This window comes from Malurus melanocephalus, unplaced genomic scaffold (assembly GCF_030028575.1).
Source record: "Malurus melanocephalus ecotype Western Australia unplaced genomic scaffold, MMel_1.1 scaffold_442, whole genome shotgun sequence".
In the NCBI taxonomy this organism is placed as follows: domain Eukaryota; kingdom Metazoa; phylum Chordata; class Aves; order Passeriformes; family Maluridae; genus Malurus; species Malurus melanocephalus.
In genome coordinates this window covers 131,048-158,906 of record NW_026623674.1, presented here as the reverse complement: position 1 = coordinate 158,906, position 27,859 = coordinate 131,048, and the positions used below count along the sequence as shown (strand labels likewise).

The following is a 27,859-nucleotide window of genomic DNA, read 5'->3' as shown; positions in this document are numbered from 1 at the left end:
CTCTGGTGAAGTGCAGAGACAGAAAGAAGCTGGGACAGACTGTACATGTGCAGACATGGGTGAGAAGAGAAACAGTAAAAAGCAAGAAAGTCCATACAAACAGCCTGGACAGGTGACATCATGGATAGGTGAGACAGATAAATTGCAGACACAGGATGACAGAAGTTCAAGAAATTAGTCTAATACTAATAGGGAAAGGAAGAGAGAAGAAAAGAACTAAATGCTTACATATAACTACTCTGTGCAGTGAAAGGAAGGCTCTGTGTGCTGAATTATAAGGTGTCTATKTCAAAGCAGCCAAACCAAAGTTATTTTCAGAAGCTTAATGGCAGCTGCAACATCATTTCATCAGCCTGGTAGGAACAAAGCCARAAGGTACAGAGTACATCCCTGCACTGGGCAGAAATCAAGAAATAGGTCCTTCAGCTAAGTTACTGTCTAGGCAACTGTCTCTAAACAAGTACTAATATTTTTTATTTTGTTGGAAATATTTAATAAAACAGTATGCTTAGCATACTCAGTGACACCAGGATGGAGATGGTGTAGCAGCCAATGGACCATTTTGTAAGAGGTGTGATTTGCTGTTACTGGTAGGCAGTTGCYCCAAATTCTTGAATGTCAGACAGGAATACAATTGGTCAAAAATATTACTCTTCGAAACAAAACCATTAAAAAAAAAACAACAAATAAGTTTACATACATTCTACACTAAGCTACTACTCGTAGCAACCAGCTTCTAGAGGCCATTGCACAATTACAAATTGTAAATACACACATATGTAGAAAAAAAMCCCMAAMMMYCYWAAAAAMYYYYCMRSYWWTTTTGACTTTCAAAAAGTATCTGCAGACCAGCTTTGCAGTAAAGGATTCTGTTTACACACTGACCCTTCAAATAGTTCTAAGATTTTGTAAAAGGCTGTCAAACCAAAGAAAGGCTGTCAAGCCAAAGAAAGGCTGTCAAGCCAAAGAAAGGCTGTCAAGCCAAAGGCTCAGCAAACTTCTGTAAGGCCATTCTCAGACAAGGTTTGCACAGTAACTCAGGGTCATCTCAGCAGACACTGCTACAAACTACTCGAGTATCTCCATCCCAGGATCCACGACAGCAGCGCTCCGGGCTTCACACTCCYCTGTGATGCCTCCTCACATGCTGGCAGCCTGCTGGGGGGGCACTCCGGGTGTTGGYTGCCGTGGCAGGGTGTACATGGCCCCCAGGAATTGGTCAGCAATGCGTCCAGCCTCCCGGAGGCCGCTGAGCAGAGCSCCGTGCACCGTGGCCGGGTAGTTGCGGATGGTGTGTTCACCCGCGAAGAACAGCCGAGGGATGGGCTGGGGACAAACAACAGTCACAGTTTGCTCATGTGCTTTCACACTCTGCAGTAAATGATACTTTAAGGATGTTGCAATCACACCACAGTCTCCATTAACATGAATAGATAGCCCATATTGAACCTCTTTTAACCTGTCTATAAATCACCTAGAAAAAATCACCTATTTAATAAGCAATGCTGAGACAGAGAAGCAGAGGAGGGTAATGTCCCAGCTATATAGAAACAGCATTTAAAAGCTGTAATTATAACTCTACAGCCAAATTGCCAAATGTGTTAAAGAAGAATAATTTCTGATCCTGGAACATGAACTCTAGCACAGTAAGCAAACAAATACTTCAAAAATTCACTTAAATCAGCAGTTTCTCTTTWAACTGAGACCCAAATCAACTACCCACAGAATCACAAAAAGTAGGAAAAAAACCCAAACATTAATATATTACATTCTGTAGGGAATTTTATTCATAGCTGTGTGTATTAGYGACTTGTATCATTAGAACAAGAACTCAAATAAAGCCAAAGCCACATATCCTTTCCTGGCAGTGTTTCCAAGAGTGGCTGTGGCTTTCAAACTTAATTCCCTCAACATAAACTGGAGATAACTTGTGCTGTCATTGTGTTCACCCCACATTTGGAAGAGACCTTTTRATTCCTGTTCTTCTCACTAAGGCCTTCAACCTCTTTCAAATCACTACAACTCACTTAATATGGTGATGTACAAAAAAATATGGAGCACGAAACACAGAGGTATAATATTAAATACTCTGTTCAGACATAACCAAGCTGGCCTTCTGAATAAAAATGCTCTTTTTTTAGCAAACAAATGACCTCAAATCTGGGATGACAGAATTAATGGATGAAAAGATTAATTATTTTACAGGTTTTAATCATTCATCATAAGATGCAAGTTATCTAACTAAACTTGTGTCTTGATACGTATGACAATTACTCAGAAAAATCATTCTGCTTTGAGGTTTTTCTAAAAATAACTGGGACATTTCTCACCTGTGGAGCACCTGGAATGGCTGGTCCTGGGGTAATTGGCTGAGCCATCAAATCATAGTCATTTCCAGAGGATCCAGCTGCCACATAGGAGTAGGATCCCCGGGCCCAGGGGTCAGCACGCCAGCGGGACACCACGGTCTCCTTAGGCTGAGACAAGACAGGAGCTTCARTTGTTGAGACAGTGCAAGTTCTACAGTTTGTGACAAATACAAACAATGCAAATTGCAACGATATAAGGAACTTGGGCTGATGTTAATGGTGGAACTCCACATTTATATTCTATGGTAACACATACTAAGGTAAATCTTTGATGGTGATCCTGTAAGTCTTTCCAATATTACCAAACCCCACTGCACGTAGACCTCAATCAGAACTCAAGACTTTTTATAGCWGCACATTCACACTGTTTGTGTACTGTTTCTTCTGTTTCTTCTCCCATTATCAACACAATGACAATGCACTCTCCCTACCCTTCAGCCCAAGCCACTGCCTGTACTGACCTGGGGCACAGCGCTGCTGCCAAATATGCCTTTGAGAATGGCAAGGCACCGACCAACAATAACATCATCACTGATGTTCTCCATGATCCCTGCTGCTTCTCCTGCTACCAAGGCCAATAAAATTGGTGCTGGGGGAGGCAGGAGAGAGAAAACATGATTGAATTATTTAAATCGAACATTTAAATCAGACAAGTTGAACTTGGATGGACATAGATCTGCAGTTATGCCATGAGGTTAGAGACTAAACAAATCCAACAAAAGTAGTCCTAAATTTTCCACCATCATGTCAAAATAACAAGAAGAAAATGAACTCATATATGCCATGGTTCTATTTAGAATYATCAAGAGAACTGATGTATTAAAAAGTAAACAAAAACACCAGGAAGTACAGCATGCAGAAGAGATGGGAAGATTTCTTCAGTGAAGACATTGCTTATTTGACATAGAAGAATTCATATTAGAAGGTATTTAAGAGCCAACTATGCTGCATTTCAGGGAATTCAGTACCTTCCAAACTATCTAACTTAKGTATGATTAACATCAGCAGAGCAGCTTAGTGTAAGTACTTCTTTCATACAAATATCTAGATTTCTCCATTACCAATGCACATTCACATTAAATAATCTCAATGGAGTGAAARTAATGAGCAGTAGAACTATYTCAGAAAAGCAGCCATTCTGAAAARAAATYAGAAGTAAAATGGACAGGTATYRMATAAYTCAGCTGTCATGAGTTATCAAATCATCCCAGATTAGACAGACAGTCCCATGCAAGAGGTCTGGTTTCAAACTGTCAGTTCATCTTGAAAAACAACCAGGAAGTTGAGGTTTTGAAAACTAAGACTAAATTGGATGCTGGACTCATTGGCACAAGGTTAGTGAGATGGGAAGAGCTCAAACAATGTTCCAAGTGGMCAGAGAGAAACTCAATTTCAAATACATTTACAAACTAAGAAATGGCTYTGAATTTAGAAATGCAGCAAAGACAAATCACCCTTCTCTTGGAGAACTCAACACATCCTCCAGACAAAGCAGACAGTAGAAAAGACAAAACTTAGTAGTTAAGTAGTTTGAGAATATGAGTGCAACTAAATAGATGCTGAATGGAAGCAATCAAGATAACACTGGGAATGTCACAGGACAACTCCACCAAGGTGCAAGACAATAAAGTAGCTACAAAAGTGCAAGTGTTACAGTAGATAAGTAGCAATGCAATTTAACAGGCACAGCCTGGAACCCACCATCACTAAACTCACATTTACCTATGTGCTGCCCTAACCCACTACAGAACTGTTGGCAATCAGTGCTGTCCTCTGCTTCCATCTGAAAATACTCTATTATCATACCCTTATGTGAACACTTACAGCATCTTAAAAAGTGTCTTTTTCTAGATCTGAAACTATACAAATAAAACACTGGGAAAAGCAGATATGCACCACAGSTACCTTTGTACAGGTTCCAAAAGAGGAAAAGTTCTCCTCTGCTTGCAGTAGTGCTCCCAACATGGCCAAACAAATTGACACTTGGATCCCAGAAGACACGATCAAAGCACAACACAACCTAGAAAGAATGAGTATCAACAGTTAGGAAGAGCATAGGCAAGAAATAAAGACAATTGATGTTCATCACTGGACAGATCATGAAATGGAAATCTGGTGAATATACAGTACATATACATAATAAAGAGGCATATGCCTATAACAGCCTTTCCACAGGTTAGTGTGCTCTCAGAGTTAACCAAATTTCTGATTAACAAGTTCCATCAGACCTACTTCTGCAATTTAATTCTTTTAATCCTGTGTGAGAGATAGAATCTGAAATGTGGGTGGAATATGTCTTGTGGGGGAGAGGAAGAATGCATTTCCCACAGTTCTTTTGCTAGGATTTGATGATGAAAATTGTCTGAGGAACTGTAAGGGCCTCTTCTCTATCTCTGACCATCTATGGCCTACTACAGTTCCCCCAGTGCCAATGTACCTTGTTCAAGTTGCCAAATCCCATACGCTGCACTGCAGAAGTTTTCCACTCAGGAAGAGGTGGCACAAACTGAACTGCTGGAGGCTGCTGTTTCAGCACTCCCAGGGGCAGAGTACACAGCACAGCATCACATTTATAAATGAAGGTCTGGCTGGTAGATCGGGTATTTACAGCTATCACTTCACAGCCTGGAAAGGGGAGAGAAAAACAGTTTAATAGGCCAGGAGGCAAGAGCATTGAATTAAAAATTAAAGAAACTACCATAACCACATCAGGAAATATGGTAGCTTGGAGATAGCTTTACACTAACAGTACTTGTAGTCAAGTAATTACTGGCCACTAARCTCTATTCCAGAAAACACAATTAAGGTAGCATTTGAAAATGGCTTTACTGGGATAAGCCTAAAGGTTCATCCAGGTCAGTAAATATTATTTAAATATAACCATATATAAACATGTAGAGAGTGAGCCTCTAATTACATTACTCTCCCAGCTGACAGTTTCCCAAGCCCAATGTTTTGAAGAACAACAAAAAGATACATTCCTTCCACCACATTCATTTATACTTCTAATACTAGGTCCTGTGGTACCAAGCCTTAAGCAGTCCCAGACCTCTTATTCCAAATGCTTTAATCAATGAAGTAAAGAAATAAGAGAATGAATGTAAACGATCAGTAAATACAACAGAAAAAAAGTGTCAAGTAGGTCACAGAAATAACCAAAGAGCCCTTCAAAATGAATAAATCTCTAAGAACTACTTACACCACCCCAATAAGAAAGTGGCTGTTTATCTAACCCAAAACATGTAATGGGGTTTTACAATATCAGTCCTCACACCTACTTCCAGCAGCACTGAAATGCTCACACTCCCTCCMAGCAGTTTCCTGGAGGTTTCATGTACCTGATGCTGTATAGCGAACCTGTCGAACTGCYGTGTTTAATTTAATATCCAACCCTTCTGCTAAGGCTACAGGCACACAAGAATATCCATTCCTCACAGTCAAGTGACTGCCTGTGAATTCAAAGTCATCATCCTAAAATGAAGAGGCACAAAAAGCATGCATTCATAATGAAATCCCCTAAGTCAACAGAAAATAATCAACAACTGTACACAACGGCAAAAAATATTTCAAAAACTTTTTTTAATGAGCTAAATAAATGTGAAACTCCTTCTGATTATTAGACAATAAGTTTGGAAACTTTCAGCAGACAGTACTGTTAAAGGATTGTTTTGGCACTAAMAAAAAGTCATCTGGAATTTCATCATCAAATAATAATAAGAATTCAGTACCTGCACAAAAGCAGATGGCACTTAATAGTTAGAAACTCTTAACATCAAGAAACTTTCATAAGAATGAAATAAACATAGTTCAAGCTTTTAGTGAATTGCTGAATACTGACTACCTACCTGGTCCCAGTGCTTCAATGAGAGYGTAGAAAGAGGTGTAGCATTAGCAAATTCTAGGTTTGCAAAATGCCAGTCAAGTATTTGTCTGTCTCTTGATGACAAGTAAACATCACTAGAAAAAAAAAAAGACATTTAGTTTGTTAGAACAGGATATTGTAAATGCATTGAAAATTTCTTCAGTCATTTTTGAGTCTCTTAGTGCAGAAATAAAAACATTAAAAAACAACACAAACAGATTTGTTTCAAACATGTGGACCTCTGACATGAAAGCTGAATAACAAAACTCAGAAAATTCAAATTTTTAAGGTAGAGTTCATGTAAAATACTCAAAGGGGAGCTAGAAACTTCAGAAATAAAAAAATTACATAAATAATGGCTTAAGTAGCATGCACAAGGACAACAACAAAATACCTAGTAAAATTGCACAAAATAATAACATTCTGTCAATACAAGTAGGATTGTATGCTATGATTACWGAGAGGTATTTAAGACCTTAAATGCCTTTTGAGATCAAACACTGATTACTGCCAGGATTTCTACAGAATCATCCTAGTTCAAAGCCACCTTTTCTGTTTGAGTCATCTTTAGAACTGAGAAGGTGAGTTCTAAAGCTGAGGGAGCTCAGACTCTGTATTTGTACCTTTCTAACCCCTTAAGTTCCCATAACAAAAGCATAATGTAGCATTTTTGAAACTCAGGGAGAAAGTAGTAAAAGAGCTGCTTTCTTATTTTTTAGTTTGTATCTTTACCTTGGTGGATTGGCTTCAAGTTCTTGTAATTTCTCTTCCAGCTTTCCTTGTGTTTCTGCCAATTCATCATACTCCTATTAAGATTAAAAGCTAAYATTAAAAYGAGTTTACATGTAAAAGGACTTGAAGACATAATTTAGCATCAGACTGGATCTAATCTTGACAGAAATCACTAGAAAATTAATGGATTTACTGGAAGCTAGATCAAGTTTATTTTTTCAATATTTAATCCAGCAAATTTTGCTCTTCTGCTGTTTGTATATACAGAGCTGTGTGTCACACTGATTAGTTTGGTGATATTTCAGGAATTTAAACACTTGGAACTGAAGAACATGAGGGTCCATGATATTTTAAGGGTTCCTATGCTACTGAGAGCTTCATTTTCCATGAACTACAGACACAACTGAGCTTCCAAATAAAGGCACATATCTGTCTTTTAAGCAAGTTGATGAAAAATGATCCTCAATTCTAYCTGACCTGGTTTAGCACCCAGGTCTGTCAATATGAGAACAGTTTTTACAGTTTCATTTTTAAGGCACACCTCCACAGCAAGATATTCCCAGAGAAGGGAAGTAACTCTGATTGTCAATACAGAGGTCTTTACATGATAATCTTTGGTTAAAAAGAAGTATTTTATTCAAGAAACCACCTTTATTTATCTTAGAGAAAAGGCATCCTTCYTCAAATGCAGATTTTATTTCCAGACTACTGTGAAATCCAGCTGTATTAAAGATCAAATCTGACATWAAAAAGTAATTTTCAAAACATTACAAGCTATCTGACATGAGCCAGCACAGACTAATCTAAGACTGATTTAGTTCTCACCAGCTAAAGATACTCAATGTAGAACTATCAGTGTTACAAACCAGAGTTATTGACAATCACATTCTCTTGAAAGCACTGGATCATAGTGAGAAATGTGGAAAYATTTCTATTGGCTAATTTWGTCAGGCTGCTGAAGTCCTGAGAAAGCAGTCTAACATGCTGTATGTATGCCATCCTTTACCTTGCAAAGCGCAGTCAGATCTCTGTGCTTACTTTTCACAAGGAACTCTGCTGTAATATCTCGAGGTGGCTTCACYTCTGCTGCTTCCTTATACTGCTGATGAAGTTCTTTAATCTTCTCCTTTAAATTGACCATCTTTTTAGATACAGAAGGAAAAAGAAGAAAGAAAGGGGAAAAAAATATGAGGAAGGCAGATTTCAACAAGTTACTGTGTAAACTGGATATTCACCTAAAACTATGCCATTATACCAAAGAGATTTCCTGGTTTTGGCAGGTATCACTTATATGGAATTCTTCATCCAAAAAGCCACAGTAACCACCACCAATCCCCAAACCACATGGCTGAGACCAAACATTGATTTCTTACAATGTTGCAAACGTTTTTGGAGAAACTTCATAGAGAAGATGTCATTTACCATAAGCAAAAATAATGCAGTTGGCCTAACCCACTGTTTCTGTACTACAAATCAGATGTGTAGTGAAGACAGTAAACATTTTTAAACAGCTCCCAAAACCCTCAGCCAGTATCAGCGTCTCTTAAAGAAGATATGAAACATCATTGTCTATTATGTGTCTGTCTTCCTCTTTTCTTTTCCCATATTATCTTTTRTGGTTTTTTGCCTAATCAATTTTTCTCCTCCTCAAGCAGAAGACACCTTTATTCTAACAGGACTTCCAATCAGGTCTTAAGCTAACGAGATATTTTAAGAASAGCATTAATAGCAACTTCCTGATTTTTTTTTTGGACATTTTTGTGTATTTGCCACTTTCTGAGGAACACAACACTTATCATCTTGTTCTAAATGTCATCATCWGACCTTGTTAAGAAGATCTTTCAATTCCTCCTGTGTTTTCACAATTTTTTTCCAGTGTTCAATCTGCTCATCCTTCACATGCTTCTCTTGCAATCTGGAAAAGGTGAGAAGTGAGACTCAGCTCAACATAAAATCCTTGTGTTATGAGAAAACTTCTTATCACCATCTAATTAGTGGAATGCAATAAAATCACATCATGGGATATTTCAGTAAATACTTGTATGGCAATTGGAAAATTAATGCAAGTTTCTGTAAATAAGGGATACAYGACTAGCTAAAATGTGAGTCTGAAGTCACCTGCTGCTGTTAAAGGCCATTACAAYTGCCATTATCTTTCCAGCAGTGTTAGTGTGCTGTATGCACACCAATCACACTGAGTCACTGTAGCAATGACTTCCAGGAAACTTTCAAGAAGAGTGGTTTTCTCCTTTAAGCATCTGTAGGATCAAGCAGTTTTATTAAGAGGGTAATGCTTACCTCTAGGAAKCACAGTAATTGTTTCAGGTATCTTTTGGAAATTCATCCACAAAATAGGGAAGTCTACCACAAAGAAAAAACTCACTTACTGTATGACAACCTCCAGAGCCTGACCTAGGGAGACAGGCTTATTATTGAGAACATTAAAATCCAGCTGATGACTGAGGTAGGATGTGGCTTCCAAAAGACGATTAAATTCTTGCTCCACCATTTCATCTTTCTCTTTTGGAACCTAGGATACAAAAGAACAAACACTGTTCTTAACCTACTCATAAAAAATAGTGTTGCTGAGAACAATCCTTGTAAAAAAATTACAACACCCTTAGCTGTCAAATAGGCAGACAGAAGACATTATGAAYTTATTAGATTTCCTTACTGGAAAGGAAGGTGTGTTCATCAAAGCTACAGGAGTTTGCCAAAAGGCCACTCTGATGGTAGGATGGCTCTACATAATCATAAGGCTTTAGAAGGCTTGGCATAGCTCAGTGAAGAAGACAGACAGTAACWTATCTTCTGGAATGGTCACTGTGCCTAAGAACTACCAATACTGCTTTTCTAAAATGATGGCACAAACAGTGCAGAAATAGTGGCATTTGATTGTATTTGATAGTGGTATTTGATACACATACTGTATTTAAGATTCCTCCAAGTCATTCCTCTCTAGTAGCTGCTGCCAGTCAATATTTGATAACAAGTTTCTAACTCCATGGCTATGTAACGATGTAACTTGCAACCATTGTGTCCAAAAACATGTGGGTTTGATTCTAGGTAAAACATGTATTTCACAATTATAAGACTATTTTCCTATGTGTACCAGGAAGCTTCAATAAGGCTACTGAGCATAGCAGAGACATAAGGGAAGCTTCAAATGACAATTCCTAAATGCAAACTCTTTTGTCACATACCTGTGATATATCCACTGCTGACTTAATCTTGGCATTCTGGTACCACACCTGAACACCAGCACCTACTTTACCAGCATGGGCCCACACTACATGAGTGTGAGATTCAGCATTAAACTGGGATCTATAATTTCTATCTCTAATAGTACTCCTTAAGATTAGAGACAGAAATAAAGCTAATTAATTGCAGCTCTAGATTATTATTGCTCAGCTGTTGCATGCATTCAACCAGTTGGCCAATTCTTTAAAAGTACAACAGCCAGAATGAGCTTCTATTTCAGGGAAAAGCAGTAGCAATGACAGAAGGTAGAGTGCCAGCACAGCAGAGAATTGTTTCAAAGGGCAACACAGATGACTAAAGAAAAACAGTAAGGAATTTGGGAAAAACAAACAGGAACTTGACTTCCACAAAACCTCAAAAAYGCAAAGGTAAAAACTCATCTGGAAAGAGCAGGTTTTAGAAGAATATGTGTAGGTGTGCTACAGTATTACTGAAATGCCTAAAAAGGGACACACACTTTCCTTCTTCCCTCTCTCTGGAAGCCATCTCCTACTAGATCAATAACCTGGTAACAAACATACTTGAGATATTAGTTCTTATTGAAAAGACTCATGGAAACAGTATCAGACTTACAGCTTGTCCATTTGCTTCGTAAAGTGGACATTTTTGTTTGATCTTTGCCAATTCCATATTTACTTGTTTGCTGACCACAGCCATGGGATTTCCTCCTGGAAAAGATTTCATACAGTTAACAGAGATGCCTATAAAATTTATCTGCAATTAAACAAAAACTCCACAGTTAAAGTGATTTCAGAGACTAAAACACCAACTTCAGGGAATGCATTCCAGCCATCCAGTGAAACACTGCCAAAGGTCTGCTCTTCACAGTGATTCCTGCAATGAGGGTTGTTTTTCTACAACTGTGCAAGTTCAGTTCTTTGTCTGGAACCAGTTTTCTGGGTTTTTTCTTCAATTTAATGAGACTAATCATGAGGCACACCCCAAATTTAGGCAGTCAGTAAAAACTKGAGTTTATTATAGGTTTTATAATATTTTACCATTTCATTACATTGCTGAAGGATATTCCACATTAAACACCTGCCCATCTTAGCAGAGTAACCACATCAATAACTGATGCCATCCATAAAACAGTAATAAATAGGAAGACATTTGGCTTGTTTGCTATTATTTTCCTAACTATTTTTGGAATCACTTGGAGAAAGTGCATTTGGGGTTTAAACTTTGAAGAAGGGCTTTCTCTTTAGAATGGCTCTGCATTTCCCCTCCTCCCTTGTCTTCCCATTGAAAGAATACATTCTGTCTCTTTAGGGTCTCTCTCATCATATAACTTTGCTATTTATGAAAACTATAATTGCCAAAAAGGCTGAACTAGAACACTCACTTTTTAAAGGAGTTAAATATACCCAATTCTTTTGGCTATGAAAGGAAATAGCATTAAGGTTTCACATTTACAGCATCTTGCCCCACAATTTTCCTCCCCAGTCCATTTGATTTTGAAAAACTTACCAAGTCCTGTTACCACCATTGCTCCTARATCAGCAACGTAGTTTCCTTTGCGAAAGGTAGCAACTCTTCCTCCTACTCGGTCCTTTTAAAAGTACAATATAATAAGCATCCAGTTACATTCAGTAAGACATCTCACTGAAGTATAATCACTGAAGCTGCTACAAAATATGGTGCAAGYGTTCTCTCAATAAACAGAACGTATATTTCTCCAAAAATCTCTCCATTAAAAAAAATAAGAGATTCCACTTTGGGTTGAATATGAAGAATACCTTATTTGTGAAAGAACAAGCAGCTAGTTTACATACCATAAAATGTAGCACTAAGTAATTTTAAAGTCTCTGTTAAGCAAACAGTAATAGTTAATCTAGGCTTAAAATCCCAGCTCATCGTGTATAGCAGTTCCAAGTCATGATTATATTTAACGAGCAAGTTCTCAAATATGGACTTGCATTCTGCTTTCTGGTGAAAAATTCAAACCATGTAAGAAGGTTGTTCTAAGCTGTTCCTGGTGTAAGCACACAACACTAGCACCTGACTATCCAGCCCACCCCTGAGAAAGCATCAGCCAGCTCCCAGCAAGAACAGATCCACTCAGTTRCTCGAGAGACAGGTTCAGTATCAACATCCATCCTGACAGCCTAGAACACCACACACACTCACCCATCCTGGGCATGATGCTGGGACACAGCCCTGCTCTAGTACTGAATAGGGTTACTGGATAAGCTGCTATAGAGAAGTAAAATAGCACAGAAATTCATACTCTGGCTTCCAGAACTGTGACATCCATTCCAAAACTCTGCAACTGGCGAGCTGCTGCCAACCCAGAGACTCCAGAACCAATAATGATCACCTTTCCTGTCTTCTTGGCTAAAGAAAGAGAAAAATCAGCTACAGTAGTCCTTTATATGTGCAGTACTAATTGCAAGCAGTAATGTTAAAGTTGCATTTAAGAGATACCAAGAACAAAAAGCAGCTTTATTCCCATGAGTAGTTCAGACAGAACAAATGCTTTAACAAAAAGAAAACTGAAGTAATTCTGAATGAAATACTTGATAATTTTTCTTAATGAGACAGGTACAAGGAAAATGCACTAGCAGTACATTTGGAGCAAGGAAGAAAACAGGAGAAAAAATGCTTCCAGACAACTGTCTGAAGAAAAATGTAATTTATATTAATTACTGGGGACAAAGTATCATAGTTTTATTTCTTTCTGCCCCAGAAGAATAAAACTTAGAGAAGTTCACTTGCAAAATTCAAGAATCAATAAGCATGTAACAGATCTAAGTACAATACYGTGTTTCTGACTTTAATTATTCAAATGAGGAATCAAGATAACTCATTAAAAACCAACAGGCACTGATTTATCTCCAGATGATTTGCCAACATTCTTCCTCTCAAAGTGGAAGTAAATAYATGGCTTCTCTATGCCAAAATAAAACACATTAACATCAATAGCCAGATGGCTTTCCAGCCTTTTTTTTACCTTCTTAGCGCTGTAATTCTAAAAAGAGCACTAAAAACTGTCCTAAGAAATCACAGAACAGTAAAACAAAACTTCAGTTAGAAACAATATTCAATTTTCTTACTTGGAAGGGGCTTGACTCTTTTGTAAATCCCAAAGTTGATCAGCCCATGACGCTCCAGGTAGCTGTGAACCCTGTGAACGAGCACTGTGTCACCTGAAAGAATGTGTAAGGTTTTAAAATTATTCTGTATGTTCAGCAGCATGTACTGAGGACATATTCACAGCAGCAATCCGGTCAAGTCCCACTAAACACATCCCTTCCTACAGCTCCACAGACCTATTGACCAATCCAGCTTCCTGAAGATGCCTGAGTATAATTTGTTGAAAAACACCCATTCTGTACTGCAGTTTTGAATCATGCCTGAAAAGCTATAGAGGACATTAAGTGCTTCTTTTAATCTAGTGCAGAACACCTTTTCTGAAACTGACTGCAAAATCCCAAAATCGTGACACACAACTGTGATGTGATTTGCTGGCATTACATCAATCCTTACTGTAGCACTAAATTTTCTTTTTTATTTTTAAAAGCACAGTAATTCACTATTTTGCAATCCTTGATAGTGTATTTGCATTCATTTCAGCATAGTTTTCTCCTTCAATTATTTTTTATGGCTCCCCTCCACCTCTCTCGAGTTTATTGGGATCTTGTTTGAGAAGGGTGGAATAATCTCCATTTGCAAGCAGTAACTACTCACTCATTCACTGCCTTCTGGAATCACATCCAGTCTTAAGTCTTATGCAATTTCTTAATGCCTCCCAAAAACCATGATTAATAACATTTAAAAGCTGAAAACCACTGAGAAGCTGTAGCAATCTTAAAAGCCACAGTAACAACCCATCTTTTTAGCAGTGTTTAGGAATCCTGCTAGTGGAATTTTTTTTACCAGACAAATGAACTCTTCACAAATCTGAACCATGAGTATAATGCAGTATCCCAGGCTGTACATGACCACTCCTGGAGCTCCACTAACAAGGGACCAATCTGAAGGAGCTTTTCCCCAAACAGAAGTGAAAGAGAAAAGCAATGATATGTACAGTATGCTTTTGGCAATGAAAAGCTTGACTTACTATTATAAGGTGCTTCTAATTGTTGGATAGTTGCTTCAAATGTCAGCTGAATCTTTGGGTTATCCAACCAGAGCTGCAGCTGTTTTTAAACAAACAATACAACACATCATATTAAGCAATACAAGAGGAGTTTTACAGGTGTGTGTTTCCTATCAAATTCTGTCAGCAGATGAAACACCCTAATGAATTAAACGTTGGAAGAACAACCCAAGCCACACTGAACTTGGCCTTCCAGTGTTCTTTAAGGTGCAATAAAGTCTGTTTGAAATTCTCACATCATTTCAAATAAGTGGAAACGCACCAAGGTAGTGCAAAGATGTGTGTGGCTGGCAACATCAGCCAGCATTGACTTTTTGGCATCAGATTTCATGTTTTCATAAGAGTTACAGCAGTATTTATCATGTTACAAGGTTTATTTATCTCTGACATTTAATGATCCAGTCAATCTTCACCAATAAGACACTGCCATGGACTACACTGGCCACATATACACAAAAAGGCATATTTACAGGATGGTTACAGTTCAAAAATCGAGCTGGAAGAACTGTCTGTGATATGTTAGTAAGTCAATTCATACTAGAACAGAACTATTTTCCCTTTGTAGCATGAGGCAGGAGTTAATGAAGAATTTTACTGTTCCATGCCTAGATCATACACAGCATCTCCACATCATTTTACATTCCATAATTAGTCATCATTTATTTGGGTATTTCTCTAGAGCTGCAATATTGAGCTCCACAGTTCCTTCATAGCTGTAGGAAATCCTACAAATACAATGAAGGATTAAGAAATCATTTCCATATATGTGGGAGGCCATTTGAGGCAAATTGCTAATTTGCAGCTCTGCCGAGCACTGGGTTGTTCCATAGTCTCTGCTATCCTCACTGGAAGAGATCTTCTCACAAGCCCTCCTCAAACAGGAATCCTGCTCAGGAACTTCTCCAAGCTCCTCTGTAGTGAATAAGGCCTACAGACCAGCAATGCTGCTTTTCCCTGCCAATATCTTTCCCCAGTAATTCCTTAGTTTCAGTGGAAGGCTTTCCTGCTTCTAACACATACACAGAAGGATTACTCACTACTCTTTTTGTGCAAATTGTTTGCCAAACTTTTGTATATGCTTTGGCCCTGTTTTTATGCATCTCATGATTTCCCAAGAGTTACAACCCGAGTTAGAGGGAAATTTTACAGGAATAGCAGAAGTTGTACTCTTAGCATGAAGATGTCCACCACACATAAATAACTTCTTAAAGTTACTAAGTATTGGGTGTTACTGCGCTCAATACCCTGTGATATTTCTTGATCATCTTTAGTCTGTGAAATAACTGAGTGGTGCACAAGGTGTTTTGTCTCTTAACTAGGGTAACACTAGGCAATTTTCAAAACATTTCTTGCTTTCCTACTATTAATTTTTCTAACATGACTTCAGTTTTCCAAAATACTCTTTTCAAAATACAGGATAAAGCCTTGATCCCTATTTTGGATATTGTAAATACACTYTTCATGCTGCTCACAGCCCTGCTTTGATCAAGAACTGAATAGCACATTTCTTAACAAGAATTTCTTAACACTCTTAAGAGTGTGACAGGATGCCAGAAATGAAACCCTGCTGCCTCAAAAACAAAAATACCATAAATTGCTAGGCATGGTAACTGCCAAAAAGTCTTAGCAAGGTACACAAATTTCCTACCCTTTTTTCACCAATACTTTTACAACAAACTTACGGTGCGGTTCCTGATGTACAGAAACACCTTCTGAGTCTGCTGTGGCCCACTGATTATATCAGGGAAGCAGGCAGCTTCTTGAGATGTCATACGRTCATGTGGAAGTCTACTTTGGAAAGCTGCACCCTCCACACCTAAAATAAAAAGACAAGTAGTCTACAGGCACTGCAAAGGAACACTACCCTTCCTAGCCAGTGCATTCAGCCATGAGATGATATGGTGGCCAATTTAATGGGATGCTTTCCTTTAGTCCTTTTATTTACTTCTGCAAGGCATACAGGTTTCCAAGTCAATGGTTCCTTGAATTACAGGTATCATCTAAAGATAATGAAAAGGTTAYGCTACACRGGAGATAAAAYAAGCAAACAAAAACCCCCAAAAAWMAARKYMWGAAAAATAAGTGGGGCAGGGGCACATATCAATATATTATATATAACATAAACATATATATATATGTGTAGTATCAATAAAACATAACTATTTTAGATGCTGTCCTTAATCTGTATTTCCAATTTCTAACACTATCAGAAAAACATTTTAGAACCTGTTCAGAGCCAAAATATCTGTAATATGCACGTACAGCACCTACCATCTCCTCTCAACTGCTTCTCAAGGTTTAATTTGCATTGACCTCCGCCAGCTAGAAGAACCCACCTTAAACTCTGATTTTGCTTATCTATTTACAGCAGGCAGTGCAGTGAAACGCAATCAATAATGCATTTCCTGTGCTCKCTCCCCAAAGTGCTGCCTAGGAACAACAGATTTCTTACCTTTCTTTTTAAACTCTCCACATGTAAAAGACTGATGCTGAACCCATACAGGAGAAGTTTCCTCTATGGAAAGCCTTCATTTATACAGGAACCTGCACTTCTACCAATTCACACACTGCCAATGATGTAACTACATTTCTGTACCCTGCTTTCCCCAGTCTCAGTTYTGTTGTACTACAGATAAAGTGACAAACTAAGACACAGCTGCATCAAGTGCTACAGCACGAGTAGAGTGCAGAAAGGAAATCCTGCAGGCACAGYGAGCAAAATGAAGTACTGAGATGTGAATACAGCAAGAACAATTTAAATCTCCCATGTCCTATAAGTGACTTTAATCAGGACAGACAGAGGACAAGGATTTCMATCTGATCAGGACAGAAGAGGACAAGGCTTTCAATCTAGAAAGATAGAAGCCAATACATCCCAGGGGCAAAAAACCCCACAAGTAACACAGTAAGATTAAGATTGTTTGCTGAAACTGGAATTGTTCAAAAGATTACAATAAATARCAAAGAAAATTTAAGCTTGCAGTGTGTTACACTAACCAAAACAACTGTTTAAGAGTTTGAAATTCATGTACAGCAGTACATCACTGTACCATGGAGAGGARTTCCCTGCTTTTAATTCTGGTACCACCACACACCCATTTAACTTCCAAGCATTTTTACTTCCAAAAGGTGCTGAAATAAAATCAAGGAAGGAAATGGTTGTGAAACTAAAAAAAAAACCAAAAAAAAAATCCCCAAATCAAAACCAAAACCCCCAAAACAAACCAACGAAAAAGAAACCACACAAAAAACCAAAACAAAAAACCCCACAAAAAACAAAAACTCAATAAACTAAAACTCAACAAACCAAAAAACACCAAACAACAAAAAACAAATCAAACAAAAACAAAAGACAAACAAAAAAACCCACAACCAAAAATTAATTCACAAGTAAAGATCAAAAGAGCTGTGTGATGAATTAAGGTGAAGAAAACTGTCTGTAATCATTTACACAAATTTTACAACCAGAAGAAAWTAGTAACAGAAGCTACAGAGCATTGCAAATAAAATAAAATTAATCATAGGAGAAATTGACACACCCACAATGTTTCCTGCATTAATACTCAGCTATGGAATAGAAACCCATAGCTCTACTACAACTTCAATTTCTCCAGCAATAACCATTCCCCAGCCCTTCAGCTCTTCTTCCACCTAACACTGGCCCAAGTGTGCCAACATCTGSRTAAGAATGCACATGCTCAACTATGAATTCTGTAAAACTGGGCATGGAAGTCAAACCAGTCACCAATTCTCTGATACTTTATTAATGCTAATGATGTTAATTAAGGTTCTAGATCCTCAAGTGCTAGCAAAAAGCTCAGCATCACGATTTTCAGAGAATGGCCAGTTAAAAGACCTGAAATGCTGGATGGCCAGTTAAAGACCTGAAATGCTGAATGGCCAGTTAAAGATCTGAAATGCTGAACCTGACTCCCTCTYACAGGCTTGTGCTAAGAGAATTGTGCTTCTCCAGGTACATGCTAAAAAGCCATGTAGTCATCAAATCAATTTAAAGCAACTCAGCAGTTTCTTGAAAGGCTTTGGGATTTATTTCTTCAAAATGAATTGTGAGGGCTTTTACACCTTTCATGGAAATASCCAAACTTTAAAACTAGAATGACAGAATAGCTCCAGATGAGCGCTGGTATTTAGGGGGAAAAAAAGCTAATAAAACAACCCACAAGAGCATTCAATAGAAGAATTTGAGAAAAGTGTAGCTATTAACAGCAAAGATACAGTTTTTATTTGGCAACCACTGGAAGATCTCGTAAGAACTAAATGTCCTTGAATTTACTTCTGCAACTACACAGTTCAAATCTAAATGGATTTGGATTTCAGGCTAAATCCCATTTCACACCTTACTGCTTATATTTCATGAAAGCCACACATTACAGGGATTACCAGTTCATGGAAACATTACATGTTTCTCYTTGGGGCAGGCAACTGAAGGAATGATTCTGCCTAGACTGGATCATTAGCTCCTCTTCACACACATTTGCACACTTGTCCACTTCCTGACATTCAGCATTAGCAACTAATTTGCTGAAGTTTTGATTACATCCTTCCCCACAGAACAAATCCTGAGGAATGCTGCTAATTTAAAGACTGCAGATGAACAACAYTGAATGAAAGGTTTTTGCTGTTGARTTGGTATGGGCATTRTTAGAGCATACTCTCAGCATAKAAYACAAAATATGCAGATTTTCCAATCAGCCAATGCCTACCTAAAAACAAAACAGGTAATGCATCCTTAGTAGCCAGCAGTTCCATGCAAGTGTCAACATCCGAAACAGTATTCTGTTTACTTACAAAAGCAATGGATACACTCTTAGATGAGTGAGTATCTTGAAGTTCTATTTGCTTCAAAAAGAGCAACTTKGAGGTACAGAATAGATTCTTGAGCATTTGACTCATTTGTTTAAAACCCTMATCCTGAAGTGAGAGCACAAGCAGCAGAGTTGGAGGAAGATTTTAAGTAGCACTCCAGGTATTTAAGAGTAAAGACACCAATCCTGTGAACAAAGCAGTGAGTACTGCCAGCAGCAGTACYGAGGCCAAATGGCAAATGCAATTCACAATCCAGTCCTGTGAGCAGCAGACTCTGAATCTGCCCAGCAGACAATCTCYTGGGCTAACTGCTGGCACACAGGTGAAACACAAACCCTTTCAAAAGGCAAAAGGAAAGGAGCAAAAAAGTACTCCATGCTATGTTTCTTCAGCAGATTAGAAAATAGGGTATACTGTTCTAAAGYCCAGGGCTCTCTGTGTCAATCTAGRTGGTACAAACTGGCTAGRTAAGAAACAGATTTTTGTACTTTTAGACTCCTCTGAACATGGAGAGGAGTGGAGGGATGAGAGATCGGCCTGAGACATTTCAACACAGGTTAGCTAGYGCCCTTTTCAGCAATTGTTACAGACTTCAACTGAAATTTGAATATCCCACACTTTCTAAACAGGTGGGTACACAACTCCTGCATCTCTTGCTAAATTGGGGACAACCACACCCATGCGCACTTGCAAGCATCGATCCCTAACCTGGCGGCTCTTGCTACTCAGTGGCAAGCATCAAACGCCACCCTCACCTGATGCTTGGCCGTCTCCATACCCTCCAGAACTGTCGTCTTGAAGTCCTCCTGCTTGCCCTGTGGAAGGAAAGAGGAGAACTCAGGGACCTTACTCCATAAGTTAAACCATACTGGACATAAAGGCCCGGCAGTTGGCGTTTTAGGTATTAAATTTCACCAACTAACTAAACCCATTTTCTGAGAATCCCAAYTTCTGTAACCTAAGTTCAGGGCACCAAAAATCATGTTCTAAAGTGTTATCCATGTTACTGGAACGCTTTACATCAGATTTTATAGGAAATAAAGAAGTACACCATATGTAGCATTCCTGGTGGCTAAATACTTATGATCTGGTGGATGGATACCATCAGACTTTATGGATCCCAAATCCTAAGAATTTGATAATCTTGCCTTTGATGCTCCCAAGTCTCCCCATGTCCCAAGGAGATAGTTTAATGCATTTTGAAAAGCCTTTTATGTTCAGGAAAGCCTATTTTTTTTTTTGCCATAAACCCTTCCTTTAAGCCTGATGCTAGAACATTACTTGAAAGGTTCAGACCACTTACTTCAGCTTCAGTGCCCTTGATACACCATCACTGTTGTCACACACTAAGGTTGCCTTTGAAGCCAAATACTGGTCATACAATTGATCAGTGATGTGATCAATATCCAGGACTGAAAGACATCAGTCTTTCGACATTCTCAGCAGTGGAAATTTGAAGAAAGGCTAAGCACACATCCAAAAGATCTGAAGAATTTTCAGAATTACCTTGGCCTACGTSTAAGTCCTAAAYAGGACTGCAACACAAGCAGGAACCRAGCACATTGAGAAGAGCGATGAGTACAGCTGCAGTGTCTGCAGGAACAAAGCCATTACACACCTCACACACTGCTCACTTTACAGGAGACTCCAACTCTGAGTTGAGCTCATGAGCAGTATTCTCCCACAATCACGTTTGCCTGAAGTCTGTCACCTGCAGAATGCAGGAAGCCATAGCACACTCCAGAGATGGCCCAGCGCTGCTCAGCTGGCTCCTGCTGTACCAAGGCCCCTTCAAACCACACACTTCAATTGTCAGTAAGTCCAAACCAACATGCACTGAAACACTGCAACAGTCACTGAAAAGGAACAACCACTTYCTAGAGCATAACTGTTCAGGTGTAATCTCTGAACAGATAATAGCAAGGTTACCTGAAGCTAAACATACAATTGTTAACACTCTTTCAGAGTGTGGGTGGACAATTTTGCCAGAATGTAATTTAAGGCTCTTAGTGGATACACTAACTGAGAACAACTTCATATGAAGTACAGATTAAACCTAAATCTAAAGCAATACTCAGAAAGCTAGCCAATTGTTTCCATACTGTGCTAACCTSGATTAATCTAGAATGTCACAACATTAAACATCTACAGATAAAACAAAATAGAAACTGAAACAAGACAGACATTTTCACTCAGTACAGCAGAGGAGCAATAGTTAGTACTTGTATAAAATCAGTCTGCCAGGAGGGTAGTCAAAAACCCACAGAGAGACTGTGACAGGCCTCCCAAGACCCAAAGCTATGATTCCATGAATAAACATATCTGCAAGAGCAAGATAAAGTTCTTTACTTGATCTACATTGCAAGTACTTTATTTTGCTGAGAAGACCTGCTTCCATTCTGGGAAAAACTAATAGAACTGAAATATGAACATTTACACTCAAGCACAGGCCATTAATTTGCAATAGAAGTTACCTGTGTCTTCCATAAGTTAAGAAAATTAAAAAGATTCTGACATCAGCCTATGGCATTCATAATCCCTGGATTAGCACTGACAATGAACAGAGGAAAAAATTGTTCTGAGCTTACTCACAGAAAGAAATCAGTATCTTCCTCGTCTCATCATTATTACTGATTGCTTRGACACAATTGTAAATACTCAGTCTGAGCAGAGAAGTATGGAAACAAGGCCTGCTAGTAAAGATTGCCTCTCCTTTGCTAGAAAAAAGGTTCTAGTTGCAAAGAAACTGGTAGTAAGCAAACAGCTAATCAATGTTAACATCAAACGATTGCAGCTCAACAGAGTGTGTGCAAGAGCAGAATCTGCTCCAAGTCTCAAGGCAACAGAATAACAGACCATGAGCAGAAGAGCAATCAGGAAGAAGGTCCACAAAGGAGCCTACTTCATATAATTATCCACTGTCTCAAAATACAGAATAGCTGTGCATGAGTATCAGAGTACTGAATTTATTTAGGAAAATAGTCAAGTCAGATAAAATACAGAGAAAAAGCATAACTAAGTTTGACTATTCCCTTGATGTTAATCTTGATCATATTCAGTTCCTTGGGAAACAGCACCTAATAAGATAGGATTACTATAAAGTAAGAATACCAACAATGCTAAAAGGCCAGGAACTAATGAAGAAAATCTTCTGTAGTTCTAAAAATGAAAATACAATTTGGTGAGGTAAAACAAAACAAAGATCCTTAGAGGAAAAAAACACAAAAGAAGCAAGCTTCTTGATTCCAAAAAGCATATTGGCAAACAAGAACACATGTTGTCATTCAGCACTGAAAGGGAGTTTGGAAATCTTTTGCTATTAGACAATTTTCCTCAAGTAAAAAGAGAAGAGATACTCCAAGGAAATTATCTTAACCATGAAATACTGTCACACCTTTGAAAACTGCTTTGCCATAGCATGCAATACATCTTGCAAATGCAGACTGTAATAGCCAATACACCTAAAATTCCGTACAGCTGAACACCTGAATGGGATCTACTCAAAGAACATCAGCATTTTGCTGTCTCCTGGTGTGTGACACTTAATAATCCCCTTCACTGTAAACTGTCTGTGGACACAGGCTAATAAAATATCAGACAATGGCACCACACATTTGTAAGTTGCACAATCAGGCTTTTCAACTCAAAAGCTGTAATGTGACAGCTTTATGCTTCTACCTGCATYTTTACAAGCTTTAAACACAAAAAGGAAGTTTTTAAGGTCTGCAATGAGAATAACTTAATAGAATACACTGGCTAACTAAAATTTCCCTACATTATCAGGATTCAATCCTACTCTAGTATTACTGTGCAATTTAGTATTTCCTATTGAATACTTCAATTTTTTCTTCAAAGTGATAGAGAAAGAAAACCTCAATTATAAACACAGCTTGTATATACAGCAGACTCCATGCTGCCTCCTTCTAATGCGTGGCTCAATTAGAAGTTTCAATGCACTTTTAGCAGCCAGCATAAGATGATGAGATGTTCTTGATGCCTATATTCATAAAGACAAAAATAGAGAGATCTACAAACATATATAGTCTCAGAAACCTTTACAGTTACAGCAAGACTAGCTATGGAATGACAACTTGAAATCTGTCTTCTTTCTACTTTACTGTTTCATGCCTATCACAGATTTTCTAGGAATTGAGAAATGATATGACCTGAAATCTACTCATTTCTAGGCAGCTAAATATAACCTGTTTGAAAATTGATTGTATTTAGATGGCTAAATACAGTCCTTACAAAATAACTGTTTAACAGGCTGTTGTGTGTACAGAATAGCATGACTCATTGTTACTTATCTTCCATGTTTCCTCCTTCAWGGGATAAAACCTGTTCCACTGTGCTTCACTGATTATGCCTCAAACTGAGTTCAATAATCATTCCTAGGGGCACAAAATGGAATCTGAGAGTATTAATATTAGGTATCAAGGACTAAACACAATTTCTAAGCTAAAATAAATAGTAAGCTTACAATACTTGCTTAATTAAGCCTATTCCAGTTTTGGTACATCRGCTACAACTGGGGTGGCAGGATTTTTATCATTACAAGTATTYCAGTCAAGCATATGAGCTATAGTATTCCTGTATCGAGGGAGGAGCCAACAGTTGCAACAAGGTTACAACGGCAAATCCTGAAAGATAAACCACAGTCACGATTTGTAACTTTTTTTCCTGCAACTGAAGGTAGGCATCCCCAAGCCAACACCCGTTCTAGGCCTTCATTCTCAAACTTGCCAGCCAAAAAGAAAATTAAGGTAACAAAAGACTAACAATGACTCACACAAGTGATGAACCTGCAAAGATTCAACTACTAGATTTCAGCTCGTCTAAAACCAACTTGTATACACATTATCTCATGAAGTCTCTTGACTCTGAACTTAGCAAAAGCATGATCTTCTAGACAGCTGAGTGATACACCACCAAAAGACCTCACAGATGGTGGCAGCTGTAAACACAATGGAGGCAAAGAATAGGGTACTGCTACTACCAAATTTCAAAAGCTGCCTGCTGAACAAGAGAGACCAAAATATTTCCCAATGTAAACTGAAGCTCTGTCAAAGATAATAAGGAAAGCCCTGAAGTTTAAGCAAACAGTATCCAACCAGAATTTAAAATAAGAGTCATAGTTTAAAGCCACAGGAATCACAGTAGATTAAATCTGTTCTTCTGCATAACAAACCTCCCATAAACCCAAAYTCTTCTCTCTCTCTGAGGAATAAGTAAGTGTTCATACATGAGCAGGTGTGGCAGCAGAGAGCCAGAAACTATTCTGGTCAATAAGCTTCCAAAGACAAATTAATAAGGATCATGAGAATCTAGCACAAGAAGTTTGGCTTCATTAGGAATTAGATTAATGCATATACCAAACTTCATCAGGCTGTTCTGCATTTCCCCCCTTCTTTCCCATATGGGGCCAGCAAATAAAGTACTGTAGAACAATTATTCAAAACCAAATTGAAACAAGACATGGGACTCATGATGCCACACCCAGTCCTTCCTAATTTATGTWAATAAATCAAGTAAATAGTGTCAGAGGAGAAGGTCTCTCTTTACTCACCAGATGGCTCCTCTGGCTCACTTTCATTCTCTTCTTCTGCAGGAGCTGGTGGAGGTGGTGGGGGTAATTTTTTCTCTTTCTCAGCTTTAGCATTTCTCTCTTCTTCAGAGTAATACTCATCTTCTGACAGGTTWGCAAGACTCTCATCCATCTCTCTATACTCCACCTGTAAAAAGCACAACAGAATATAAACACACTGAAGATGTCTGTAAGTGAGACTACTAACATTAATGTTGCAAATAACAAAACTGCATAGTTTAAAGAGAAGGCTTGAATTACCTTATGCAGAGTCTTATTGCAGATGCCATGTTATAAAATGCAACAAAGCTTAAAAAGTTCCAAATGTTTTTGCCTCTATAATAGGCACCCTATAATAGGAGCTTACTACTCATATCAAGCCTAGTTTATGTCTATTTGTTATATTATCATTTAACCCGTTTTTTTTCCCCTTCCTTCACATCCCTGCCAAACTCAGGGATAACAAGCAGCCTCTGTGTCCGCTCCATATTTTTGAACTTGAATTTCATCTGCTAAGCACAGATGACCAGAAGCATACAYAAGATTTCCTGAGGAAATTCCACCTGTGTCCTGTATGGTCTCCTCCTTACTGGAATCTTGCCCTGGTACAGAGGCTCACAGCTGCTTCCTCTCCAGAATGGTCACACTAGTGGCTCAACACAAGAAACATCCCTTCCCCTAATCCCCTTCAATCTTTATTGCTGTATATATTTTTTCTGTTCTCCAGCAATAATAAATAAAATTGCCAGCCAAAAAGACTCATTCCAACTTAAAGGAATGTGGAAACCCCAAGAACTAGCCCAAAAGTGATCATCTCATACTGCTTAGTCAACCAAGCTTTAATCCAAAGTAAAAAAAGCTTTGTACACTGCTATTGAATTTCCCTACTTACTGGAAAGGAAGAAGGTACTTCTCAATATACAGCCATGGGAAAAATAAGAAGAAACCAACTACTGACCTCCCAATATCTCACAGGTCAGCTTCCACCAGGAAATGATAAAAACAACTCTGGATTTCTCACCAAAAGAACAAAAAWCTTTCATAGTCCAAGTTCAGTCACTAAGAAAGAGCAATAATGGGCACATTTCAACGTAGCTTTGGTTTCCTGTGTACAGGAAACCCTGGATTCCTTAAGAAACTAACATACTCCATGACCCGCTATTTTTTAGATATTTACATTACATAATGTCCAGCATATTCAGTTTTTCACACTGCTGCACCTTCAGGACATTCTGTGAACTCYCACTCTGAAGCAACTAACAGGGACTACTCAGCACATCCATACACTGCCACAGGTATTTGAAGCCACACACATTACTTCTGTCCAAAGGCCCTCTGAAGTCTCCCACCCCCTTTGCRCTTCCACAACTTTTGAAGAACAATCAAGTCCAATAAAAATCCTTAAGCTTCTCCCTAGATTTATTTTAACCTAGATACCTTCCCATACTAAGTTCACACCACAGACATTCATGGAAAGGTGACCTCAAGCTGGCCTGAGTGCTCAAGGGGAAAGATGGTGTCACAAGAGACGAATACCCTTTTCAGATGGGTACTGTCAGTTCAGAGAAACATCACCAACACACAACCCACAAAGTGCACTAATTCCTACTTGTTAACAGACCACTATAAAGCAGGGATGATGCCTCTAAAGATCACAGAATGGCTTGGACTKGAAGGAACATTCAAATCCATCTCATTCCACCCATGGGCAGGGCCACCTTTCACTAGCTTTTTCCATACCCTGTCCAACATGAACACGTCCAGGGATGAGGCAGACACATCTTCTCTGAGCAACTTTTACCAGGGCCTCAACACCCTCACTGTAAAAAATGTCTTCCTTATGTCCAGCCTACACCTACCTTATTCTGATTTAAAGGACACACCAGACTGATCTACCCATAGCTCCTCCAAGAAAGGACCAGTCCAGTTATCACATCATACAACRGCTCTGAAGAACCACATTCAATGCCACAGCCACGGGACAAAACAGTWCCAAAATGTAATTTCCACTTCCATGTCAAACACCCCAACCCTGGACACAGCCTAGATCATCAATATCTTCTGAAACAAGGTTCCCAAGAAAAAGTTTCATTAAAAAAAAAGTAATCTTCTCCTACATTCTGAACAACAAATGAGAATTACATACTACAGACCCAAACTATTAGTGACCCTTTAAATCCCTTGGATTTCATTGCTAAATCTCACCCTTAATACAGCCTTGACTCAGCTGTCCAATGCCAATGGAGGGAAGGTAAGGAGCAGTGGACTGAGCGTGGCCAYCACCTTCACAACTGCAAAACCAGCATCATCTCAGGCACATGAGCCTCGAGACRCTGCATCCATATACCACAGTAACAAATGAGTTTACTGATTAAATGCAAGCTCACGAGGGCTCCAATGCACTGCCAYGGATTTGGGCTGTTTTTACTGATGGGTATCCGATCAGGAACCGTAAAAAGTCCCTGAACAGCTGCAGAAAGCTCTCCTTTATGACAGGGGACGAGTCYTCTCCAGAGCCCATGAAGGTGAGCTAGGACAACAGAGGATCTTGATCTTAACCCAGTACCGTGACGAGACCCACGCCGCGGCAGGGCCTGAGAAAGGGCTGCCCGAGCAGGGCCGGGGCCTGCCGCTCCCAGCACGTCGCACACGAGGCGCCAGCAGGGCCCGCAACCGGGCCACCCCACACCTACTTTGGCTCGCTTGCGGCGGCTGGTCCTGCGGCCCTCGGGGGTCTCGGCGATGCCGGTGGTTTCGGCTCCGGGCGCAGGGGTGGCCCCGACGGCCGACGGCTCAGACACACAGCCCGGAGGCGAGGCCCGCGGCGGCTCCTTCTTGCGGGGCGTGCGCTCCGAAGCCCCGCCGCTATCCGCCGAAGAGCCCAGGGCCCCAGCGGCGGCGGGCGGAGGTACCGGYGCCTCCGGCCCGGCCTCGCCGCCCGCCGCCGCCTCCGCGCCCTTCTTGCCGCCCGCCAGCATCGCCCCGGCCGCACAAAAGAGCCGCCCGAGGGCTGCGGCCACAGCCCGCACGTCACATCCGGGCCGCCGCGCACGCGCACGCGCAGCTCGCTCCTGTGCCGGCTGTGCCGGGCGGCCCCGTGGGCAGCAGGGGGCGCTGCACCCCCG

The 27,859-nt window shown here is 39.4% G+C and overlaps 1 protein-coding gene across 2 annotated transcripts; it reads right to left on the bottom strand.

Annotated features, from left to right (window-relative positions):
- Positions 1-827: 827 nt before the first annotated feature.
- On the bottom strand, positions 828-27,735 carry KDM1A (lysine demethylase 1A). Of its 2 annotated transcripts, XM_057380274.1 has the most exons (20): positions 27,428-27,735; positions 24,717-24,882; positions 19,906-19,965; positions 16,006-16,139; positions 14,285-14,363; positions 13,278-13,370; positions 12,452-12,558; positions 11,692-11,773; positions 10,798-10,892; positions 9,351-9,493; positions 8,788-8,878; positions 7,970-8,104; positions 6,964-7,037; positions 6,215-6,326; positions 5,708-5,840; positions 4,807-4,994; positions 4,275-4,389; positions 2,831-2,958; positions 2,331-2,477; positions 828-1,326 (listed from the first exon to the last, which is right to left on the bottom strand). In XM_057380274.1, exons 1-20 carry the CDS (start codon positions 27,710-27,712, stop codon positions 1,141-1,143), a joined length of 2,553 nt encoding a protein of 850 aa, XP_057236257.1. In that variant the 5' UTR covers positions 27,713-27,735; the 3' UTR covers positions 828-1,140. The 2 variants fall into 2 exon arrangements, with proteins under 2 accessions (XP_057236257.1, XP_057236258.1); XM_057380275.1 differs by lacking the exon at positions 19,906-19,965.
- Between the last annotated feature and the right edge of the window lie 124 nt (positions 27,736-27,859).